This window comes from Crocodylus siamensis, chromosome 1 (genome assembly GCF_052110815.1).
Source record: "Crocodylus siamensis isolate JL-2025a chromosome 1, ASM5211081v1, whole genome shotgun sequence".
NCBI classification, from domain to species: Eukaryota; Metazoa; Chordata; order Crocodylia; family Crocodylidae; genus Crocodylus; species Crocodylus siamensis.
The window spans coordinates 169985823-170012113 of NC_143395.1; the positions used below are offsets into that span (position 1 = coordinate 169985823).

General features: G+C 39.9%; 1 protein-coding gene across 2 annotated transcripts in view; it reads right to left on the minus strand.

Moving 5' to 3' along the window:
- The window catches only part of SPATA17 (spermatogenesis associated 17), a 158706-nt gene that overhangs the window by 43799 nt on the left and 88616 nt on the right, over window positions 1-26291 (minus strand). For both annotated transcript variants that reach the window (XM_090031528.1, XM_090031529.1), the window contains exons 7-8: window positions 18119-18322; window positions 12744-12892 (exon numbers count right to left, since the gene is read on the minus strand). In XM_090031528.1, coding sequence (XP_089887654.1) covers window positions 12744-12892; window positions 18119-18322 — 353 coding nt within the window. The remainder of the gene's footprint in view (window positions 1-12743; window positions 12893-18118; window positions 18323-26291) is intronic.

The window sequence follows — 26291 nt, forward strand, 5'->3', positions numbered from 1 at the left end:
GATCTTCTACCTGGGATGATATTGATTGTAGCAACAACAGGGGATTTCTAAGGGCTTACTGCTGATGTCGTTTTGAGAGAAGAAGCTGGGAAGTTTCCTGTACAGTGTAAACAGGAACACAGGTCTGTCAGAGATGCCATGTTCTGCTGAGCAGCATTGTCTCAATCCTGTGCCATGCCAGCCTACTGGGGCAAATCTCAGAGGCTGTCACTGTTTCATAGCAGCAGTAGTGGACCTTCAGCCCATTCTCTGGATCTGCCTAATAGTAGCCTACCAACAATAGTTTGGGCCTATAGCCAGGTGCCAGCCAGATACTTAATTTTTATTCATACTTCTGAGAAGGGGTTGGCAGTCCTTTACTACAGGAATCCAAACTGCCATTGATGCTGAACTGCCTAGGCACCATGAGTTGCACTAGGAACAGATAACTAGGTTAGATTCACTTGCTTCCTTTAACATGCTTATGCTAGTAATTTCTAGTTGCACATTTAACATTGCTTTCAACGCACATTTTTATGGTTTAGTATTAGAAATACTGCCACCTAACTTACAGGTGTGTGAACAGCTCTCCTACAATTTCACATAAATTCATTTTATACATTAGTGACTCTCTCTTGTCATCTTGTTTTAATACAAGGAAAACAGAATAATGTATCAGTCTAAAAAAGACCATGAGCAATTAGCTCCACACAAACTGTACTAAACTCACCACCTGGGACACGTGAAATATTTATTTTTATGAGGAATCTCATGAATTTTCAGTTTTTAAAACTGGTGCAAAACCTGAAATAAATTCTCTATCCTATCTAGACATGATCTCCATGGGACACTGTGCTATCACCACTGTTAGCATCTGATTATTTTTGGCATGCAGGGCAGGAAGGAGACTAAATTTGTCCCAGCACAACTATGCCAGGAATACCTATAATTTTGCCCATAACAAATGCATGTTAAAAATCTAGGTTTATTTACAATTTAAAGTCAGTGTAATCCACTTTTATATATCTAGTTGAGTTACTTTCAATATGATAACTTATCAGTTACTTCTTTAGGATCCATTATTTACAGCATTTTATGAAATGCCATATTAACGGTATGTCCAATTCATAGCTGCACTTACTTTATCAATCATATCTCATGTTCAGATGTCAGTAAAACTAGGAATCCTGTAGCCATTTTTATTCAATCCAGATTTCACATTGGAGTAAGGTAGCAGACAAAAGGGTAGCTTAGTTCTTGTTTGAAGCAAAAATAAGAGATCTGGTTTGCAGAAAATTCTAGAACTTCTTAATTATACATAGACTTATTATCTGCATCCCCAGTGTTATAAAGTACCAGAACTTCATTAGAAAAATTAAGATGGAAAAATGAAGGCACCACTTTGTAAATTTCCACTGGAAATTAGCTGGAAGAGGCAGAGGAATACTGGATCAAAAGAGGGTAATCATGCTTAACTGTGCCCTAGAGCACCCGCATGTATAATACGATTTGCACAGTAACTACCTCTCCTATTACTGCTTGTTTGGAGTATTCTGTGTTAATGGGGTTAGCTAATTTAGTATTTTAACTTAAAAAGACTCTGCTGATTAATAAATGTTGCACACTGTGCTAGTAATTAAAATAAATGGAAGAGTTACAAATAGAAGTTGAATTGTTAAGAAAACATTATCTGAAAATGTATGATAATCCCTGTTTATCATAATACAATAACAATCCAGAAACTATGCAAATTGCTAAAGTTGCAAAGCATATGAAAAACCAGGCATAAGAAAAAAAAGACTCTTAGATATGATAGGATTCTATGACATGAAATGAAGTGGCCGTTTTCTTTGCAGCTAACTAAAAAAATACAAGGAACAGTAACTTGAAGCATAAGATAATGTATTGTTTAAAAAAATCTTCCCCCAATATTTAGCTGAATGCAAAATAACTGTCTCATTTTTATTAGTATTAACTTCTGGGCCAACTATTGACTCTTGTGCTGTATACGCAAAGGGCTTATTTATGTGATTAACATCTTGGTAACCTTGCTCAAAAAGGAAGTTTAGACAGTGGCAGTAAGATATTATTCCACCTATTAGACATCTACATGTACTTGTGTGCCTAAGTGAAATTTTATTTCCCCTGTTTAAGTCTCTGAAAATCCACTGGCGCATTTACTTGCATAGCACAATATCATCTGACTCTTAACAGAGTCCCAAAAAGCTTTGAGGAGGAAGGGGAGGAGGATCCACCCACCTTTTGTATGAACAGTTTTTCAGTGATTTAAGCAGAGTGGAATAAATTGCATTTAGGTGCCTACATGTACTTAAATAGTTAATAGGCAGAATAGAATTTGGCCCTAGTCAATACGTCTACGTGAGACATAGACAAATTAGCTGTGCAGTAAATATTGCATATCTACATGTGCTCCCATATTAGGCTGAAGTAAATTAATTTACTTTGCAGCGACAGTACTTGTAAATACATGTACTATCCTGCTGTAGAGTAAAAAGCTCTGCAGCAGCAAACCCATAGATGTAGCTATGGCTGGCTGAGACATGAGGGTGCTTCAGTGCAGGGGTTACCTGCTGGCTAGCCCCTCACTGAAGCACCCTCTTGCCCCAGCTAGCCCTTCTGCAGTATGTTGAGTTGGGGGAGCAGCCCCAGGCCGGCAGGCTGAGGAGAGTGGCCCCAAGCCTCCTTCCAGCTGGGGCTGCTCCCACCCAGATCAACATGCTGCTGTCCAGGGTGCACAAGTAATCATGTGCCAAAGAGCAATAAACTCTGGTGTAATAAGCACCATAGTTTATTCATGCACATTACTATGCATGTGTAGACATGCCCAGTTAGGTGTTCAGGTAGAAAATTCTTTAGAGATACCTTTAATGGATGAAATTTGATGCACAGAGGGAATCTATCCTCTTGTAATAAGCATTAAGCAATTCCCTTAAAAACAGCCTGGGATAGGCAGTTGCTTGCATATCAGAAAGACATGGAATCCATTCTAAAAATAGTGCATGTAATTTGAAACCACCAAATAGGTCTGGGTGTTAGTTAAAGAGAAACTTAAAACTCAGGTGGAAGGCTCTGAAATATTCTAATGGCAAACAATATGGAAGTGAGTAGGTTTCGTTTCTCTCATGACAGATTATGCTTACCTCCTGTGGCAGAGAATTAAATAGCTACCTCAGATTATCCATATATATGGAGATACCTGAGTTGGCTAGTACTAAATGACATAGCTGGGAGCAGTATAGTTGTATTAGAGCAATGTTCCACATTTTGAGCATGTTGAAAAGGCATATTTCTGATTTTTAAATATTGAGTCTCAAAATAAATGCATAAAGAATCTTGGGAAGAGAGAATGGAACCCAGGTTATGGCACTAGGCTACAGAGGCAGGATTACTCTTACTTGCCTAGTTGCCTAATGGCCCAGTTTCAATAGGAGAAGAGGAGAATAAAATGTGGAGGAGGACCCACTCCCCCACATGCTCAAGAGCATAGTAGACATGAGCTGTTTACTGCGGAGCTCACTAATTAGCGCCTCAGTAAAGTCTCAGCATCTACACGAGGCCCCATTAGGCCACACTAAAGTAATATATGTTACCCTGAGATAGTACTTGTCAACACATGTACTGTCCTATGGTGGCATTATATAGTGTGCCGCAACACATGTAGATGCTGATGGGGCTGGCTGGCTCTCCTTGTGAACCCCCTGGGACTGGAAAATTGATATTGTATTCTGTAATCATCTTGCTTTGCCTGGATTTTCTGCTCCCTCCTTGTGCTTACTTTTATTTTCTGTCATTGTGTATCAATAAAATTTTCCTATTGTCAAACAGACAGAGTTATGGTCAGCCTGAAGGTTGTGCTTGCCCAGAACAAGGCATCAGGACTGGGTCATAAATCCAGTGCCAAAGTGTCTAAATGTAGGCACCACAAAAACCAAATTAGATCTGCCCCTAAGTGGCTTGTCTTAGATAACAGGGAGTCTATAGAAGTTCAGGAAATGTAGTCCTCAAGCTAGCACTTTAAGCACTGGAGTGTCCTTTTCTGTTGTAGATTTTCAATTAATTCTAGATGATGTTGACTTTATAAACACCCTTTAGAGAACACTCTGGAGCATCACTCATGTGAATTGGGCCAGATCTCAGCAAAGGTACCTAAATTAATTTATGTTTCTATCCATTAGAGAGCATGTTATTCTTGTTACGTCCCCTGAAGATGCAGCAAAAATCATTATTTTTTGTTTCATGCCAGTCCACACAACAAGGAGGAGAACTTTTCATTCTCAACGGTTTAAACACAATGGTGCTCAACCTTTTGGCCCTGTGGGCAAGCTGCATGGAGCAGGGCTGGTCTGCAGCCTGGACAGAGCCAGGAGCGAGTCCTGGGGTCCTGTACCACCTGCTCCCTGCCTGGAGTACTGTGATTGGCCCCTGGGGGCCTGGTGCTGTCCCTGCCCACCTCCATGTGCTAGGATTTGTCCTTGGGGCCTGGTACTACCCCATCCTGTCAGGACTGATCTTCAGGGGCCTAGCACTACTTCCTCCGGGCCTCATGCACAGGGATTGTGTGCCTAATCCCAGCCCACAGGGCCCCGGCCTCCCTACAGCTCCAGAAGTTTGACTGTGGGGGAGTGGTGTCACTGCTTTCCCAACATCAAATTTCTGGACTCGTAAGATGCCCCATGGGCTAGATGACATGGGGCTAGGGACTGTATCTGGCCCACAGGCCAGGGGTTGCCACCCCGTTTTAACTGTATTGGTTCCAGCTTTGGCTCTCATACCAGCCACTTGTCTGTAAAGTGGGCACTTGCTGGGAATCCATTTTCCAGTTCCTGTCCAAGTAAAAGGTAAAATAAACATACATATACAAAAATAAATGGCCTAATAAGACAAAACCATACCTTCAGTTCTACTGGAAAAAGGGAAAGATTCCTGCTGTAGCTAGACAGCTGAGAATTCTTCTTGATTAAGAACAACTTTTACTTGGTAGAAATCTAGCAGAGGTAGTAAACCCAGCTGCAGTGCTGACAGATAAGTAGTATTCATGGGATAATAAGACTCACATCATGCAGTCCATTCTCTGCATGGCATCAGAGTACTGCTTCAGTACAGTGGAGTAGAGCATTTATATTTCAAACACTTACCTTAGCCAATTTTAAGTGTAAAAATCTTCAGAAATGCCATTGTAAAACATAAGACAAACAAATGAAAGCAAGATTATTAGATCTTGATCAGTAAATTTAGGTTTGTTGAGAAGAAAAATAAGCTATGTTAGCTCATTTTTAAGTTGAATAAAAATACATATTTGAAGAGACATGCAGAGGTGTAACAGGGCAGCTCTACACACTGGGCAGCAGCAGTGCTAACTTCTGTACTGCCAATGGTGGCTATTTCTGTACTGCTTCTATCCCCTTTCCCTGAAGGCTTTTTTATCCAGGGCTGTTGCCTGGGTCTCCCCACTCAGTTATGCTACTGGAGCCCTGTTTAGGCTGCCACACAATTAGATGTCTACTTTGAGCACCGCCAACCTGATGTGAGACAAACCAGTCATCTTAGGCCTTGACATGAGACCTTCCCACCTTGCATTTCAATTGGCTTGGCTTCTTCAGAGCTTTCTCAATCCGGTCTTGAATGCATGTGAAGCAGGACCTCTCCTACAAATGCAAATTCTAAGTAACCTCAAAAGTAAAATTTTACCACTTCAAGTAAACACACTACTTCGGCAAAGAACCCTCAAAGTATGAGCTGAAGGGGAGGAAGGGGGATAAGTAGGAACCCTCTGCAAAGGTTGAGAACTAGAAATAAATATTTTTTCCTTCTTTAAAGATACTATCCACATAGGATTCCCATTCTTGAAAAATAAAAACTCAAGATGCGCTTCACTTAACAAAAAAATTGTCATTACCAGCAAATAACATATATTGATTTCTTTATTTTTCATTTCTAAAAAGACATCATTGCATCAATAAACCCTACAGCTGCATCCACACAAGGAAGCATCTGTCTGTTGCAGCATCTCACAGCAGTTTGAGACGCTGCAGAAGGCATGCCACAAACTAAAAAATGTTCTCTGCATTGCATATTTGCAGCCACAACTCTAAGTTTGATACCAGGGAATCCCAGTGTCAAAAAAAAATGTGCCTTAAAAAAGTAGTGCAGGCTGTGCTCCTGGAGTATGTCCCGAAGTAACTGGAGGCTGGGTCCTCCAAGAAGATGCTCTAGCACCTGGTCAGAGTTTCTTTATGCCTGCTGCTCCAGCACGTTGCCTCGGTGTGCTGGAGGAAATAGAAATGGAGCATAGCTGGCTGCAGTAGCTCTGTCCCCGGTAAGCCTGGACGTGGGGGTGGGGAGACTGTGAGGACTATGTGCTCTGTGGATGTGGGGGGACTGTATGCCTGCCCCCCTGACCGCGCACAGCCTCCACTGCTGGTGGCAGCATCAGCAGCCAGCAGTGGGTCCTCAAGGTTCTCATGGCGTGCTGTAGGCAGAGTCCCCCAGCCATGTGTGTTGCCACCTGAGTCCTGGGAGCTACATGTGGTGCACAGAGCTAGCCCACTGGCATATACCTTCGAACAGGACTGGGCCAGCTCCTGCTGCTAGCTGGGGCTCCCAGCATTGCAGACATGATTCACATGCCATCAGGCTGGGCCAGATCCTGTCTCCATGTACCTGCCATATGGAGGCAGGAGCTGGCCTGGCCAGATGGCATGCAGCTCTGCCTGAAATTCCAAGAGCCCTGGCTTGCAGCAGGAGCTGGCCTGGTCCTGTGTAAAGGCACACACCAGCAGGCCAGGCCAGCTCTCCACACCACATGTAGCCCCCAGATCTCAGGCAGCACCATGCACCACCAAAAGGCTCTGCCTACAGCGGGCCATGAGCACTCCAAGGGCCCACTGCTGGCTGCTGCTGTCAGCTGTGGAAGCTATGAGCTGCAGGGGTGGAGGTGGGCTGGTGGGCATGTGGTGTCCCCCCCACAAACCTCACAACCATGAACCCCCCCACAATCCACCCACAAACCTCTCCACCCACATACCCATGCACAAACCTCATACCCACAAACCCCACACTCACAACTCCAACAAACCCCACATACCCCCTTACAAACCCCATGCCCATTTCCCACCCCCCTGCAAACCCCACATTCCCTCCACAAATCTCACACCCTGCATGCCCAGCTGCCAGATGGGATTGGACCTGCCAGCAGGAGCCCACAGCGGTGCTGGGACATGCAATCCTGACCTTGCGGGGGGAAGTGCTCCTGGGCCCAGGAACCACTTGAAGGGTGTGATGGGCTGGAGGAAGGGGTGGAGGTGGCAGTAGGAGTGGGTGTTGGGAAGTGGGGAGGACTGAGGTGGCAGCAGGGTCTATGGGTGCATGTTATGCACCGGGGTGGCAGCGGGGGTGAGGGGAGCACTCTGGGTAGGAGCAGCCACCAGAGCCAGGCTTGGAGCCTCCTTGCCCCGATAAAGCAGCCTGTTCAGGGGAAGGCCGGCCTGGAAGGGAAGGGGCTTGCCCAGCCCAGTCCCTGAGCTCTACTTGAGGGCTTTCCAGGAAGAGCATGGGGATCACTAGGGCCTGGGCACAGGTGTAGGGAGAACAGCAAGGGCTGCTACTGGTCAGAGCCACAAAGCAGTGGGTAGGACAGTTGCAGCTGGACCCATGTCCTGGTGCTGGGAGGAAGCTGCTGTCAGGAAGAAGTGAGTCAGGTGCAGGCAAGAGCTTCAGGTCAGGAGTAAGGGGCATTGGCAGGACTCATAGATTCACAGATTGTAGAGTTGGAAGGGATCACAATGGATCATCGTGTGCGACCCCCTGCCCCTAGCAGGAAAGAGGACCGAGGTCAGATGACCCCAGCCAGGTGACTATCAAGCCTCCTCTTGATGACCTCCAAGTTAGGTAATAGTACTACCTCCCTTGGAAGCCCATTCCAGATTCTGGCCACCCTTATGTAAAAAAATTCTTCCTAATGTCTAACCTAAATCTACTCTCCACTAGTTTGCACCCATTATTCCTAGTTACTCCCTGGGGTGCTCTGGTAAATAGCACATCATCAATTCCCTGTTGTCCTCCCTTGATAAACTTATAGGCGGCTACAAGATCTTCCCTCAGACGTCTCTTGTGATGGCTGAAGAGATCCAGATTTCTTAACCTCCTCTCATAGGGTCTTTCATGGAGGCCTCTAATCATGTGAGTGGCCCATCTCTGAGTCCTCTCTAGATTCTCCGTGTCCCTTTTGAAGTGCGGTGCCCAAAACTGGACATAGTACTCCACTTGTGGCCTGATGAATGCTGCATAAAGGGGGAGCATCACCTCCCTTGATCTGTTTGTTATGCATCTACTAATACATGTCAAGGTGCGATTGGTCTTGTCGACGGCCTCGTTATAATGCTGGCTCATGTTCATCTTGGAGTCAACTATGACTCCAAGATCTCTCTCAGCCTCTGAACTGCTGAGGAGCTCATCCCCCAACCTATAGGTGTGATGGGGATTCCTCCTTCCTAGGTGGAGTACTTTACATTTATCTTTGTTGAATTGCATCCTATTTCATTCCACCCATTGATCCAACCTGTCCAGGTCGGCCTGTATCTGCTCCCAGGCCTCCAGTGTGTTAACTTTGCCCCATAACTTGGTATCATCTGCGAACTTGGAGAGGGTGCTCTCCACACCCTCATCCAAATTGCTGATGAAGATATTAAATAACACTGGTCCAAAGACCAAAACCTGCAGGATCCTACTGCCCACCTCCTTCCAGGCCAAGAACAACCCGTCCACCACCACTCTCTGGTTCCTAAGCCAGTTGGCCACCCACCTGACTGTGTAGGCATCCACTCCACAGCCTGCTAACTTCCCTATGAGAATAGGATGTAAAACTGTTGGTTGGAAGTCGGAGGCAAGGGCATGGGCAGGGGCAGGGCACAGGCATATCATTGCTGCTCAGTGCCACAAAACAGTTGCAGGTCTAGCTGCAGCAGTCCCCACATCTTATGGGGGGCAGGGGCAGCTCTGATTTTTCTATGATAAAAAAAAAGCAAATGCCAACGTGTATAGATATTTAGAATTTATTTTATTATGATAATAGAGGCACTGGTAGGCTTCCAAATTGCTTTTAAATTGTAACTGTATCAATAGAACATTACCCAACTAATCTCTCTCTCTCTGTATATAGTGGTGTTTCATTTTAATCATGGAAGAATGTGGATTTTGGGTATTTTAATGAGAGAATTTGGGTTTTGTTTTATCAGAGCATTTGTCATTTTAAAAAGGGAATGCTAGCAACCCTGCTGGTGAGGTAAGTGGCTGGACCCAAGCAGAGGAGACTTCCCAGAGCCAGCACCAGGGATCCAGCTGGAGGGCAGATGAGGTGGCTGACCTCCTGGCCATTTGGGGCCAGGAAGACAAGCTTTGACAATTCAAAGTGGGCCACCACAATAAGCACATCTTCTGGGCATTAGCTGCCCAGATGGCAGAGTCCAGGCCACGGAAAGACATGACAGCAATGCCACACAAACGCCAACTGTACAGCCATGACCCACTGGCAACTGGCCCAGAGGTGCAGAAGGCACCTTCTACAGTGCCCATACCACAGCCCAGGTGGCCATGTGGTCCCCATCCAGGTCTGGCAGGCATGCAGCCATGGAGCTGCAGGTCCAGGGGGGTAGATGCTATCGCAAGTGGCAGCAGGTCACAGCCAGGTTACCAGACTGCTGCAGTGGGTAGAGGGTGCAGGGGCCAGTCTAGGTTAGGGCTGCGTTAGCAGTCCAGCTGGCACAAGGGGCTGGTGTCCCCAGATACCAACTGGCTGGGCTTCAGAAACTGCTGAGGGCAAGTTGCCCTGTGCTTCTCTCCAGGGAAGCTTTTCATACTGCTGGGGCCAACGCAGGTGTATAAGCACAGGATACCTATTTTTATTTCCTACCTATGGGGACTTTTTACCATCTTGTACCATGTACACTTTTCCCAGAGCCTGACGAAGAGACTTTGATCCTGAAAGCTTGCAGAAAAGGAAAACTTTCTTGCCATTTTCCTGTTGGTTTAATAAAAGGTATCATTTTGGAACCAAGAGTTCTAGTTTTTTGTATGTCTTTTTGTTTCAGACCAACACAACTACCAAGTACACCCCTGAAACATGGGAAGATGCTGAATTTCAGACAATTTGGGACTTTTTACTTCACTGCAGAACAAGGAAGTTTTTTTTTGCCTCCCTGCCTGCCATCTGACACCTCCAGAGAAGGAATTCTACCTGATCAACACATCAAAGAGCTACTCAGCACTGCTCACAAAGACACTCTCATGGACCCAGAAAGACAGATTTCCATCTTCAGCCCCCTCTGTGCAAAAATGAAGTTTATTTCCTACCTACGGGGACTTTTTACCATCTTGTACTAGTTACAATTTTCCCAGAGCCTGATGAAGGGACTTTGATCCCGAAAGCTTGCAGAAAAGGAGAATTTTCTTGCCATTTTCCAGTTGGTCTGATAAAAGGTATCATTTTGGAACCAAGAGTTCTAGTTTTTTATAAGCACAGGATACTCATGCTGATAAATTCTGATCACTTATTAAAGCAAAGTTCTAATGCATAAACTGACTCTTTTTAAAAAAAAAACCCAAGTAAAATACCATCATTGTCTCCTAATGTCTCCCAGATATAATCAGCTAAGGTTAATAGAAAAAGTCATGTTTTTCAAGTTACTAGCTCTGCAAACTTAAACTGCTATCTGAAAAGCAAGCTTCTCTCTCTCTCTCTCTCTCTGTTTCTTTCTTTCAAATCATGCACATTAATAAAGGTTATCAAAGCAAAATCTGGAACTCAGATCTACCTATATAATTATGCTATTTTCAATTCAAGCTCTCTGCAGCAGACAAAGTGTTACTAACTAAGGTTAAATTTAACCTTGCAATGTTGGTACAAAACTCAGTATTGGCACAGCTTCATTTTTTGTTAAAATATAATTACACAAATAAATGGAAGCATACACAACAATTGTGTTGATGTGTAAAATGGGAAAGAATCTAAGTAAGAAACAAATTTTAATGATCATCAATAGCAACCTAGTTTCTACAATAAAAAGTTCAAGAAATACTAACATGTTATTTTTGTCACTAAGCAGTAACAAAACAAAACAGGTTCTAAATATACATAGGGAACACATCTGTTGAATAAGAAGGTGACATTATTAATATAATACATATAATTAATTAATATAATAGTATGATAAATGACTATTGCTTAGGGGCTGTAACGCATTTCTGTATATGAAATATGCCCATATCATTACTCATGATAGGTGCTTCACTTTGGGTACATCTCCATGTTGCCCTATGGCAACATTGTTATTGTGCCGTGGAAGTACTGAAGCATGGCACTTACTGTCTGTACTGTGTCATATGTGTGGCACACAGTTAGTTATAGCAGCTACTTGGTCGTAGTGCTGCGCTATAATGAGGAAGCGCACTGCTACGGCCAAGTAGCTGCTATTCATGTGTAGACACCCATGGACACTACGTCACCAGACCACGTTGCTGCAGTGATATACCATCACATGTAGACATGCCCATTGCATGGTGTTCACTATTCAAGTGGAGTTTCAAATACTTCTGAAATGCTTAGCATCTCTTTATTTGTAACCTTGAAGACATGAGCGTTGGATACTTTCCACATATATTTAACTTCCAGAAAAAATGCTACATACATTGATCTGAGGAAATGCCCATGTTGGAAATGTAAGGATACACGCACTATCCTATAATGTTTATCTTTGCAAATCCAATTGCAAAGTGTCATGAAGGTGTCAGAAATAAACCGGTTCTCATAGATGGCTAAAACAAAACTTGCCTTTAGTGAAAAACAGCCTTTGTTTCCTTTCAAATTGTAACCCAACCTGGCTATCAGAAACTGTCATAAAGCTCATAAGTGCACACCAGGAGAGCGCAGCATGTTTACATTAGAGACGAGTACTTAGTTACCAATCAGATTGTTGGAACATGAGTTCTTGAGAGACACCATGTAATATGACTGACTAGTCATGTAGTATGCCCAGGAAACTGGGTCAATTGGATACATTATTTATGCCCTTGTTTCCTTATTGAATTTCAACCTGACTTAAGTTTACCTTACATGTATGCATGCACACTTTAAACAAAAGATTGATAATCCAAGCATGTGCAATACTTATATATTTCAAACCATGAAATCATTCTCTCTGATGCATTGGAATGTGTGAATCTAAGCTGAAGAACCTAGGCCTTCACATAAGCCTAAACATCTGAACAGCACTTTGATGACTCACATCAGAAAAAATGTGCATACATTTTGTCTAAAACATGACAAATGCATATAAATCCCTTTTTGCACTGAGCCCCCAGTCCTTAAGCATCATGAGCACAAAGACTGTGATAGTGTCTATCCCCAAGCAGGTTGCAAGACTGAAAAAGAGTTTTTCTTAATTTGTTTGCTTAATTTGTTTCCATTAAACCTATCTTTTGCATCCTACATTATTATAATTAATATTTTTTACAGATCCTTTTGTAGTTTCACAAGTGCAAATGGCACATCTCATAAAATTACAAGATAGGTCTCTGCCCCAAACAGTTTATAAAATAATAAGAACACAGATTTAGAAATATGTATGTAGAATTTTTGCTGGTAACCTGTCAGATTTGACATTTCATTTTGTCAGGCATGAAAGGTTTCTGGAAGCAGTGGAATAAAGAAAATGTTCTTATAACTATATAAGAAAAAACAAAAAACTTACTCATTGTCATGTATGCGGTTTCTCCATTCCTCTCTTTTCATTTCCTCTCTGGCCTTCTCTAGTGAATTGATTGATGTTGCCGCTCGCAAGGTTGGTTCCAAAGGCTTGTAGCGTTGCAGCAATACTTCAGCAGTATCACGAAAGGGCCCCTGATAGGTATAGGAAAAGGTAAGTGTTTTATTGTGGGGTTACAGTTCTTCTCTTTTCTTTTTATTCATTTGTGACATATCACTGATGAAAGAGTATAGGTAGTGGTTGAAAAGAATGGGCAAGGTTTTCCTTCCAAATCAATTAATGAAAGCAACTCATTCTGATAGAAAATGGTGGATAACACTATGGTTACACATTCTAAAACAGTAGATAGAGAGTGAGAAATGCATATGGGGATATTTCTTTCAATATTAATGTAAGTTGCTTAGTAAAAAAATATACACTTCTAGAACTGATGGGGTGATTAGAGTTCTTCTTTTTTCCACATCAAAATAGTAGTAAAATAATCTGATCACACAAATACTGCAGTTGTGTGAAAACACCTGAAAAGCCTAAACTTTTCAGTTTTCATATTAAGAAATTTTATTCCTTTATGAAATGTCTTTCTTATTATAGCAATATATACATTTTTAAAGGAATGCAGAACTAGATTATAACTAATCCTTCTAGTATAAGTCAAAACAATATAAATAATGCAGGTGAATTTGCTATTTCTTGAAAACCTTTTTGTGAAAAGTCAGATTTCATGTTCTGTTATATTCTGTGCACTCATGGTTTCCTTACAATTTTAAATATTTTACTTGAAAAGCTATAATTATATTGTTTGATAACTGATTAAATCAGTATCTATCACTTAATGATATAGATATATAGCAGGAAAAAGTCCTTTTTTGCACTATAAAAGTGACTTACACCATACCTAGCTTTCAGTAGTAACCAATATGAACTCACTTGAAGTGTAATTAATACCATATTAAGTTTAGTGCAATTTGTGACAACTCAGCTTTAGTGGTTGCTAATTAACTCTTATTTTTTTCTGCCATTGCTGATCCTGCAATGAAGTAGTGAAACCTTCTGAAAATATGAATGGACAAAGAATCCTAATCATGCCCCTTATTCTTAAAGATTTCCTTCTTTAAATAGGTTATCACTAACAAGTCACAGCTGGAGTTACTGCAAGCACTGAGTGAAGACTGTGGGGCTAATAAAAAGAAATGATTCACGCCTCATTTATGTTCACTTATGTTTTACATTAATAGAAACCAATAATAGGAACCAGTTACCATAAAAGTCATGGACCGTAAATAACACAAATGGCAAATAAGTATCATCTAGTACTTTTCACAGCTGGACAGGAGGATTGCTATATTTGAAAGAAGTTAATAGATTTTTATTGGAACTTTATTTTTTAAAGGCACAGCTCCGTGATTCTCAGGTTCCTTTTAAAGACTGTAAGAAAGCAAGTAACATAATCATTATGTTTTTTGAAAGGTGTTACTTAATTCCAGAAAGTTTACACAAAAAATAAATGTATTTTACTGGAATCAACATAAATTTTCTTTTTTTAAAAAGGAATGAAATAAAAAATGTTATTAGGGTGCTTGGGAGTAATATATTATACATGGGGAATTTCCTCAAAGTAGTAAAATTTGTTGGTCTACAACATACATTTAATTAAAGAGAGTTATAGGAAAAATATATACATTAGTTCTAAAAAATATATTAACATTCATATAATAGCAAATGTTTGCAGTAAATGGCTTTATGACCGAAGGAAAAAAAAGTGTCCAGTTGCCTGAACTATGTTGTTATGTAACTAAAATAAACTGTGAGAAACATAGATACATATCTATTAATGGATAATACAAACCACGGACATAGTATTTTTTCCTCATTGTGTGGCTATAACATTTCTTTTTTATCATGAATTCCTCACTACTAGTACACTAGATAAGGTTTTAACCAGAAGGCTAAAATATTCCACCCTTTTCTCAAATTTCCCCAAATGATGTTTATAGAGAAGTCACTACCAACAGAAGCAAAGAAAAAGGATATGTAGGAAAAGGTCTGTCATATATGGGCTCTGTTGTTATAAATGAAAGTGGGGTATCATTTAAAAGTATTAAGATTGTTCTAATCCTTCCCTGCAGATTCTCCCCTTTCTCTGAATCATGTATTTGGAGGAAGCTTACCATGGGGATAAGCACCTTAGAAATGTCTATGATAGCTAGCTAGATAACAACCCTTAACTAATCCACTCACCTACTTGCATTTTACAAGCTAAAAATCAAGGTTGATGTGTGCTGGGACAGTGATCTTTACAAACACCTCTGGCCTGGCAGTGCTTGTAAGTATCACAGGAGCCCTGTTTCAGAAGAGGTAGCCTCTTCCCTGGGAACACGGAGAGAGTCAACTTTTCCTCCTTTCCTACACAAACAAAACAAAATATGAGAAAAAATCTTTCCCCAGCAAAAAACTATTGTTTGCTTTTGTAGCACTGGTAGTGAGTAGGATAAATCTTGATAGTGAGTTGTCTGCCAGATGATGTCAAGGGTTGGCAGATCAACAGATTCAGTAGAGTTACTTTCCTATTACTGTATCATAAAACCAGAAACTCATGGTAACTACAGTGAAAATTATGATCTGAATGAAATCATATGTTACTTCCTCATTGCCCTTCCTCCTCTCCAGTAATAGCTACCAGAAAGGGGAAAAAGAAACTAAAAAAATGCAATGTGCTTGCTGTTATTAATACCCTTTAATGAAGAGATGACTAATTTCAGTATTATCTGTGCTTTCATTGGACTGTAATTCTAGTTAATTCAGTAATAAAAGTGATAGATTTGATATAATTGATAGATCAGCATCATTAAAGCTTTTTCTTTATATACACTATCTTACATACACAGTATTTTACATAAAACACCAAATATCAGTTTCCCTAGCAGAAAACTGTTAGATAATTAAATTTTGTTTTCTTAAATGCACAGATTCCATTCTTATTTTAGCTTCATCCATGAAAGCAAAGCAAATCTCTGGTATCTAGATGGGCAGTTAAGTGCCACAAGTGACTAACATAGGGCCTAATGTATTAAAGAAGCATAGGGTCAAAAGGTGTTAACATAGAGAACTAAGACATGAGGCTGGCTAATTAGATTCCTTATTGTATGAGACAACTTTTAAACCTGTGCATTCAGTATGGCTTTCATATCCAGCTGTTTCATCAGTTCAGACCAATGTCCTTTCCTTTGACACACAACCCTAAATTGTCAAAGTGCTGTGCAGGGATTTAGCCGTGTGACTCCCATTAACATCAATAAGAGTCGCGCAGCTAAATCCACGCAGTGTGCTTTGAAAATTTACCCCACAGTGCACATCCCAGGGCGCTGAAAGGATTAAAGTATTATATAGTAAATTTCTGCTTTGAGGTACTGGAAATAAACAGAACTCTTCTGGTTTGTTCTGAAAAGCTATCTGTATATCATTGCTTTGTGTGGATGTTTAAATTTAGAAAGGTTTATAAAATGTTCCAAACTAGAACAGAAACTTGTAAGACCCACCAATGAAATAACACCAAGATATTTTTTGCAAGAATAAATTAGCAACAAAAATACTGTAATTTCCCCTTTATTTCAAAACATTCAGAAATTCCATTTGTAATAGGTATACATATGTTCTTTCAGGCAAAAGATTACCTCTTCTATCCTTAGAGGCATATAGTTATATTTCACTGAAGGTGTGTCACAGTACCTTTGGCCTCTGAGGTGAACAAAGATAAGTGGCACATCAAAACGAAAATAAAATAACCAGAAATACAAATAAGATATTATTTTTTATATTTTTAGCCTCCTAACTGTGTTGATCAGCTATACTCCAAGCAGAGATTGATGGTGGTGACAATAGTGTTGCCATAACTTTATAGCAAAAATAAGTAAACAAAAATGAAAGGAGCATACGCTGACATCAACTAAAATTCAAATTGAGACCATGAGTCATTAAAAATAAAATAGACAGAATCTTTTGTAATTAAAACTGACATATGTCTAGTAGACACAGAAAACATTTATGTTGACAGAGGTACTTCCTGGTCTTTGAATGAAAACTTAAATGAAATGGATTAAAGGCTGTTTTTGTTGTCTAGTTTGAACAACCTGGGTATCTTTAAGGATGTGTACAGACATTCAGGGAGGTTAGGAGGAGGTTAGATCGCATGTAAAATAGCTACCTGATCTAAGGTAAGTCAGGATGGGGGGGACTAGCGGGGGAGGGTGGGGGGGTAAGGGTGGCTAATAGGCTCTGGGAGGATTGGGAGTCCTCAGGGGGACTGGGGGCAAGTGAGGTCCACAGGGGGATTGGGGGCACAGGCAGAGTCCGCAGTGGGGATCAGGGGGCAGGTGGGATCTGCAGAGGGGTTTGCTGGTTTGAAACAATATGGGGGGCTCATGGAGTCTACAGAGGTCTTAGAGAAATGGGGTGCTCTCTCCCCTATCTCCTGGGACCAGGGGCTATTTTTAGCCCCCCATTACCCCTACCCTCAGATGTAGGTTCACCTCCTGGTGAACCTACACCCCCATCCCTCCTGCACCTTCCCTGACTGGGATTTACTTCCTCAGCTACCAGCATTGGAGAAAGCTGATAAAACTGGCATTGTAAGTGGCATGTGGAATGATGGGTTTGATGGGCTGGGGGGGTGTCTGTCTGAAGATAGGGGAGAGGCCAGGTGGCTAAAAATAGTTCAGTGCCAGGTCAGAGGTAGGAAAAGTGCAGCTTTAGGGCTGAGGCCCAGGCCTGTACTGGGAACTGTACAGAAGTTCAGTAAAGTTGGTCTTACTGGACCCAAGCTAAGATAGACTACCTCAGAAGTACACTTAACTTAGATCAGGTTGGCTGTTTTTAGACCAATCTAACTGTTCTGAACTTCTGCACAGTTCGTATGTAGATCCACCTAACCAGTGTAAGGTCTGTACCTGGGTGAACTAAGTTAGATCAGGTGGCTGTTTTTAACACAATCTAATTTTCCCCTAATCTCCCTAAATGTACACAGTCTAAAAGTTTCATTTTCAGTTGGTTACCTTTTGTATCATCTCTGATTTTTTTACATTATATTTATTTATTATAATTGTATAATAATTGTTAAATCTGTAACTGGAGATTTTGCATGTAATAAGTGTAATATCTTCTTAGAATTTTAAAATCTTCCTATTTTTTCAAATGCAGCATAGTGTATCTGCATCTCCTTAACTTTAATAAAATATTTTCTTTCTTTCTTCAAAATGAAAACATATTTCTCTGAAAGAGAACATGTCCTGAATGGCTGGACCAATATTATCAATAACAAGAATGTTATCAACAGAGTTAGTCAGAGAATTATTGATGCACATTACCTGAGGTTTTTGTCTGGCAATGGGTGGAAGAGGCTGCACCATAGGGAAGGTCCAGGAACTTGTACAAGTTGGAAAATCAGAAGTCTCTTTAGTAAGATTTTCTTTTATTTGCTGGTGTCTGTGGCTCAAGGGCTTTGCTTTCTGCAACCGTAGTTCCATGGGATCAGGTGATGGTCTGAATGGTGAGTTAAAAACACCTGGAATCTAAAGAGGAAATACATTTTCTTGAGTTCCAATAATTTAAAACTTGTCTTTTTTATTCAGTAAATAAACACAGTAAAATAGCTATATGACAAATGTTTCAGAAGAAATGTTTCCATGGGACTACAGACATTGTAGAAAAGCCTGTATCCCTGTGTGACCTTGAAGTCTTACTTAAGAAAGCCTGATGTAGGACTTATATGGTACCTAAACCTTCTGCTGGCTTTCCGCACTGCAGGACTGAACCCACTGAATGTTAAACCCAGCTCTCCTTCCAGTCATATCCAATCACGTCAACTTCCACAGCAAGTAGCCAGACATAAAGATGTTAAATATATATGAGCAAATCTATCCCCAACTTAAAACAAATATTCTTAAACTTGCCTTGTAATATAAAGTATTAAAATGTGTAATACAGTAGAATAATAGTTTTTAAATTTATCTGTGGACACCTTATGTCCCCTTAAATCTCTGCTCTACCATGCTAGCTAAGCCACATTTTGGCCTCAGGAGAGTAGGAACTGGCAGTATTCTTGCAACTATAAGTGAATGATTGTGCTGGAAAGAACTCACTTAAAGCTTATCTTACTTTCCTTGCAATACTTTCATGTTAACTTTATACAGGCCTTCAAATGTGAATATTTGTAAAAAACGAATAGTTAAGTTAAAAATTCACTGGAAGCAGAATTCAAAATTGTGCACTAAGTTGGGAGTTTCATAACTCACACTAGAAATTCTATTTAGGGTATAAAAGCAATATGAAATTATTTATGTATCTAAACAATGAAGCACAGATTTCAAACTGAGAACTGACAATATCCACTAGTCATAACTTGTGAATATCAAAATACATTCCCATATCGTTTTAAATAATGAAAAACCTGAGAATGTTATAATTGGTATACAAACAATTCACAAATAGAAAAAGTTAATTTATTTAAACTTTATTAAGTGTTAATTATTCACTCTACCTTAATAACTTATTGATTTGTTGAACATGAGAATCACTATACCTATAATACAAAACTACCGCCTCTATGATTAGATAAATTACATCTGCTTAAAGTACATATGCCAGAAAATAACCTACATACTGTTGTAGATTTCTATAGGTGATAAATGTAAAAACAATGTATTTATAGCATGTGTGGCCTTTTCTAACCACATTTGTACAGGTAAAATATTTGTAATTTTGATTTTGGCATATTCTTAATTGTTAAGAACTATTGCATAAAAGATGCAGGGGAATATATCAGTTGGGAAAATCAGTGGTGCAATGAAGAGAAGTTTATAATCCTGCATTTTTCCTCTGGAATGGTATTTCATCTTCCTGAGAAAATTAAGTTGAATATCAAGCTCCTCATAAAGTGTTAACCTCTTAGGGTTGGGCAGATGATGTGTGTGTGAATAACCCACTGGGAAATACTAATTCTTGGTGTCAAAAAGTTAAATAAAGGATTTAGGAAACTCACTGTTTATTAGACATAGATATTCACAGATCATAGTTTATTAAAAATGTTGCTGTTAAATTCTGTGAGCCAGATTCTCCAGCTCCGAGTTGCCCCATTTTAATGGTCTATCAGATAAGAGCTCCACTGTTGGTAAAAAAACAAAGAAAGAATTCTTTCAGTCTCTCTCTCCATTCCTCTGGGCCTGCAGGAGAGGAATGGCAAAATAAGACATCTGGACCAAAGAAATGGGGGGCTTGGCGAAGACACCATAGCACTACCTTGGTTATATTTTCAACAGGTGGTCTGAAATGGGGGTTGCACCAGGGTCAGAAAAATGTATGATCTGTGTTCTGTGCCAGGGGTGCTCAACCTACAGCCCACCGGCCAAATGTAGCTCATGGAGCCTTGGCTCATGGGGCTCCCCATGAATTGGGAAATTTAGCAGCAGGCATAAATATAGCTATTAATGCTGCCACTATCCCTCCTACCAAATTCCCAAACCCCAAGCCCAGTCAGAAACAGTTTACACTCCCTTCCCCTCATCGGGCTAGGCCTTGCCCTCTTTGCCACCATGGAGCCAGACTGGGGCTAGGCCATGCCCCCTTTTCCCCTGCAGAGCTGGGTCAAGCCCTCTTCCCGCAAGGACCAGATTGAGGCTGAACCACACCCCCTCCCCCCAATGGGGCTGAGCCATGCCACCTTCCCCCTCCCACCCCCACAGGACTGGGTGAATCCCCCTACCCCCCTTGCAGGCCCAGGCTAGGGCCGGGTTGCCTTCCCTTCCCTGCTCTGCATGGCTGGATGGGGCCCTGGGCATGGGATTTGAATCACAGATGGGATCAGGCTCAAGGTTGGACTGGGCACTGCCCAGCTGGCCTGCTGGGTAAAAAGGTTGAGAACCACTGTTCTATGTAGTTCAGCTACACTTTATTATCTGACTTTATATTTGAATCCTGGCTGAAGTTGCATTACTACCTCACAATGTTTAATTTAATTCTATGATTACTCTTACATATCAGCCTGTTTGAAACATTAGTATCATTCCAGATTGTATTGATTTGTAAACACCTAGGAGATGTCTCTGCAGCTCAGAGCAGATCAAAGTACATATTACAGGGTCATGCTCAAACTTCCTTGGGACAACCTAAGTACAGTTTTGGAGGGAGTCAGGGGTGCTCAAATCTGTACTACTTAGGGTTGTTCCTGAGTTGTTTATTCTGTCAAATTGCTAGTCCCCGCCTGAGCAGGAATGAGTAAGCATATTTTGTCAGAGCCCATCTTAGAGTCAGGAGGGAGACTATGTAGATATCCCCTAAGTGATCTCTGCAGGTGCTAGTCTGAAACACTCCTACCCTCTGTGCCTCTTTCTTGCCCTTGGTGCATCTCCATTGATGGGGTAAGGACTATCTTCCTTTAGACGCATCAGTAGCATGTCTAGAATAGTAAGTTCCAGATCTTTGGTGCTTTTAGACATTGTGATATAAATAAAGAAGAGCAATAAAAATAAGGCATTGTTCATGAACAGGGATGTTTTTTGGAACTGAGAACTCCAACTATAACTATTTGAAATATCCCACATTTAAAACTGTGGGCACTTTTACATGTACTCCAATGCATTCTGATTAGAATGAGGTGAAGCTGACTTGATTAATCAGTGTTCTAATCAGAAGGCATCAGTGCATTGCAGCGTCTTGTGTATGCAGGGTCCCTGTGTTTCAAAATCGTGGCAGGATGCTATAACTAAAACATATAAAAAATACATAAGATGCTGTGGGCATTTTAATTAGAGTGGCTCCCGAGAACTGCTCTAATTAAAACACCCACCCCTACCATAAAGCACATGTATAGGTCACTTATGTTTGTAAATTAGATGGAAAAATGCAAATGGCCTCATGAGCAAATCCCTTTCTGAAAAACATTTTTTTATTCATCTAGACTAGAGGCTATAGTCTGAAGGGCTGTTCTTCAAATATTTCCCACTTTATAGTGGCAGGAAAGTATATTTTAATGTATTTCAGGTTGTGATTGCTTGTAATCAATTCTTACAAAGTTCCAGTTAATTCAGAAAAATGCAAATAGTAGCCTTGATTCTGAAAAAGAATTTGTAGTCCTACTGAAGTAGAACTCTACATGGAGATAAGGATCTGTGCAGTTGAATCCTTCTGCGAGGGCTCCATCAAAGTCATAGTAATTAATATTAAATTTTTTCAAGAAATTTTTATTAATTGAATTAAAGTATAATTTTATGTGTCTCGGTGTTCAGTTAGAAAGAAATGAGCTCAAACTCTGCAGTTCAAATCTAGATTCAGATTTGAAATCATGTGTTTCCCTTCCCCCTAAGTTTCTGCCAGCAATTGGTTTGAAAACCCTTGATTCAGGTCCTTCAAGGAAACAGCCTGAGCTTGTTTGGTACACTTATGTGCTCCAGATCATGCCCATCTTTACCAATCTTAAAACATCTCTGTAAATCAAAGCCTTATGCCTGCAACTCCTTACACATATGCTTATTGCTAAACACTTAATTGGGGTCCTTCAGGAAGATGGCAGCCTGCAGAAGCATAAGAGCCTTTGACATTGAATATCTTTTCATACCTTCAAGAATTCAGATATAATATACTAGAATTATTACCTAAGTCTCTTTGTTTTTCTTACCTCCAAATACCATTCTTTCAACTACAAAACTGTCATAGGTAAAACTATATTCCTAAATCACTGGTAGAAAACTAGCCATTTTAAGAAGTTATCTTGTATCTTGATTGAAATATATATATATTTTATTAGTGGAAGTAGTTTCTCTAAGTAGGATATATTCCCTGAGCAAATATTACTGTAGGTTGCAAAATCACATCTAGTCTGTGGGGACCATGACACATTTTTCAGTATCCATGTTCTTCACAACTGAGAAGGGCCTCTGTCAAAGCTGGCTTTCTGGGACTTCATTTTCAGGATCAATTTTCTGAAGTGACAAACACTATGGGGAAATCTGTGCTAACTGTTAAAAAAGCTACAACTGAGTTATTTGCAGTACTGTCATGCTAACTTCCAACTCAATAAGACCAAAGAAATCTCAAGAGAGGGCTCTGCTAATAGTTTCTTACTGACCTCCTTGCGTCAGGCCCTTCTGCTGAATGGTGGCCCAGTGGTGAATATGGCAAATGAGGTGTGAAAACACAGATTTTTTTTAAGGCTATGACTCTGACTCATCGGGGGGAAAAAGGAGAAACGAGTTATACAACACACACACACACAGAGGGATATATTTTTCCCCTAGAATTCTCCACATCAGACCCTCCATCATGGAAAACCAAGCATGAACTAGAATATTAATTGTGTCAGGTCAAGCATACTGGCAAATGTACCATTTGTTACCCAGTCATCCTTAGCATTACATTAATATTTTGAATCATTTTGCATTTCTAACAATCTATCATTTAGTGTTCTTCCAATCATTTTTATCTCCATATTTATGTATGGTACACGGAAACATAAATCAGAAATGTTAGAATACAAAAATACATTCATTAGATTAATGAAATTATCAGAAAACATTTCTTTTTTTCCCCTATCCAGTATCATTTCTTATCACTGATCCTAAGTTGATCCTAAGCATCTAGGAGTGTGTTCATATTTTTGTTTCAATTATTATTTATCATTTCCAGTTCAAAAGGATTTACTAGGTGACTTTCAGAATAAAGATCTCTGCATCTAAGAGATTGCATGCAAAATTTCACAATGTAAGAAGGGAATAGGGAAAATATGGCAAAGACAAGAAGGCTTATATTTAGCTAATGGGGCAGTTGCGTGTAAAGGCATAGTGCATAAGATAACGTAGTAACTTTATGATATATCATAATTTTAAGAAACTATAACCTGGTCAGTATAACTGATGAACTGTAAATATGCATAAACACATGAAAATTATTTTTTTGAGATAAAATGTATCCACGAAGTCTTTAGAAAACATACATTGTCTCCATATATTTTAATCAAGTTGCAATTGAAGGAATGTTCTGTGTTAAATATTTTCCTACCTGAATTCTGTGCAGTTAAAAGAGTACCTTATATATTACCATCATAAATTGTAAATGCTTCTTTTAACAATCATTTATTTTAAAAATCTCTGAGGTAGTATATCTGGCTGATTGATTACTGAGATAAGAAGAGAAAATAAAGTTCTACTTTTCTCATGGCTCTTTTTACCAGAAGAAAGATGTCTCTTTCCCCATTATTAATGTAACGATACATAGTGTGTTTTGAGGAAACAGGAGAGCATCTAAGCAAAAAAAATGGGTTTTGACTTGAAAATACTTTTGAGTTCCTTTATAATTTGTATAAAACTAAGCAAGCTGAGAAAAGAGCGAACAGATCTTTAAAAGCCATAAAAGTAAAAGCATGAAGGAGAGCTGTGAATGAAATATTTGCTGGAGATGGGATTGCTGAATCAACACTGACCAGTGCACTTCATCATAATTATCAGGACATACTACTGCCAGGGGATTTATAAAAATCCCACTCAGCAAATAATTGCCCTGCTGTTAGGAGATAGTCAGAGTGTTAACACACTGTCACAGTCCAGCGTTTAGTAAGATATTCAACATTCAATTACTCTTGCTGAGAACTAAAAGGAAACATGATCATTTCTCAGCTACTGCAGTTATGCTTCCACATGAATTCCAGTGAACAATCTTGTTAATCCCTAGATATAGTTTCTCTAGGAGGTAGAAGAGATACTTTAAAACATTACTGATTCAAAAGCAAAAACTTTGCTTAAATGATGCCATGATGTGTAAAAAAAATTTTTAAATGTCTAAATTACTAATTTGCAACAGGCTACAGAGATATTGCATACAAAATTAAAATAAACTAAAAGGTTAATGTGCTTAATATAAACATTCATTTGAAAACAAAAATCAATAAGATCACTCTGTAGATAAAGGGTCAGCAATATAATAAAATAGATCTGTGATCTCAAACATAAGCCATCAAAGAGATTGCATCTATTTTAAAAGATCTCTTGTACTCACAAGTAAGACTAATCCATGCGGTGTTATGACTACAAAAATACATTCTTAAATTAAGCATGGAGAAATGCAGTGCAAACTTATTTAAATACTTAAAACAATGCTACAATCTGGTCCAGATTCCCTAATTTAGGATCCAATTCTGCAACAGTGCCAATGGCTATTTTCACTTCTTTATACTGCTGTAAAAACATTGAGGTCAGTGAGGTTGTACCAGTGGCCAAATGAATCCAGTTAATATACTGGGCCAAACCTCCAATTCTCATGTAAAAGTTGCATTAAGAGTTTTGCTAGAATAAGGACTAGAAGGTTCAGCTTATAGTAGACAGTGGCTGTGTCTACATGAGACACTGACTGTATAGTCATTTAAAAATTTTATAAACAAGTACTAAATGACTTTGTAGTAACCAGAGTTACTGCGCAGTAGCACTGCCAAATGGCTTGTTCATGATGCTGAATGTACAGTAGCCCAAGACTATTGTGCAGTAGCATTGCATCATGCTTCCTGCTGTGAGATGCTACTGTGCAGTAGTCAGGGGCTACTGCACAGTTCATATCTCATGTAGATGCAGCAAGTATATCAAGTATATTTGTGATATGACATTTATTCAGACATTGCAGGAATCTTAAATGAATGATGAATACTGTATATGCTCACAAGTGTGATTACCTTTCCTCCAGTTAATATATATTCTGTTGAAACAGAAAAAGAAACATTCATTATTGTTATTTTGGCTTCAAAGTGCAAAGTGTAGCTCAATCCTTTTAATCTGTGAAATGCCTACTTGATAGCATGATACTACCATGTTCCAAATGACAGACAGGCATGTTTATATGTGCTCAGGGCCACAGTTTTACTGAAGTGCATGGACAGGAAGTTAGAAAATATTTTAGGCTGACAGTCTTACTGTAGATCATGAAGTTAATCATAAATCCTGCAGTACCACTGGGGTCCCGTTGTAGCCAACAATATCTCAGAGGAAAATTTAGTCCCTCCATGTAACTAACTGCTGCAGGGTATTTAGGGCACAAAATGGGAATAAACTCCTCTGATGGCTTAATAAACCAATGGAATAAACAGTCATACCACCCAACACACCAAAGCTGATTCTCTTGCTTTGAGAGAGAAGGGCATCCCACTGATGCTTTCATTTTTCATTAATCCTGTAGCTGACTGAGTCTTTATTCTGCCAAATGTAATTCTAGCATAGGTTCTTCAAATATGGCCAGATCTTGGTTAATAACACTGATGTGTGGGTGAAAGTATGGGAAAAAATATTCTTGTTCTAAAGATACAAAGCTAGGACTCAGGAGAATGTTCTAAGTTCACTCACAGACTTCTTGTTTAGCCTTAGAACATTTTTTAGATACATAAAAATATACAGTGATGGGCAGGTGCCTATAAAATAGCAAAGTTTTCAAAAACAGGGAATAACCAACACTTCCACTGATTCTAGTAAGATCTGTCAGTTCTCCATATGTTTTTATTTATTTAGATAA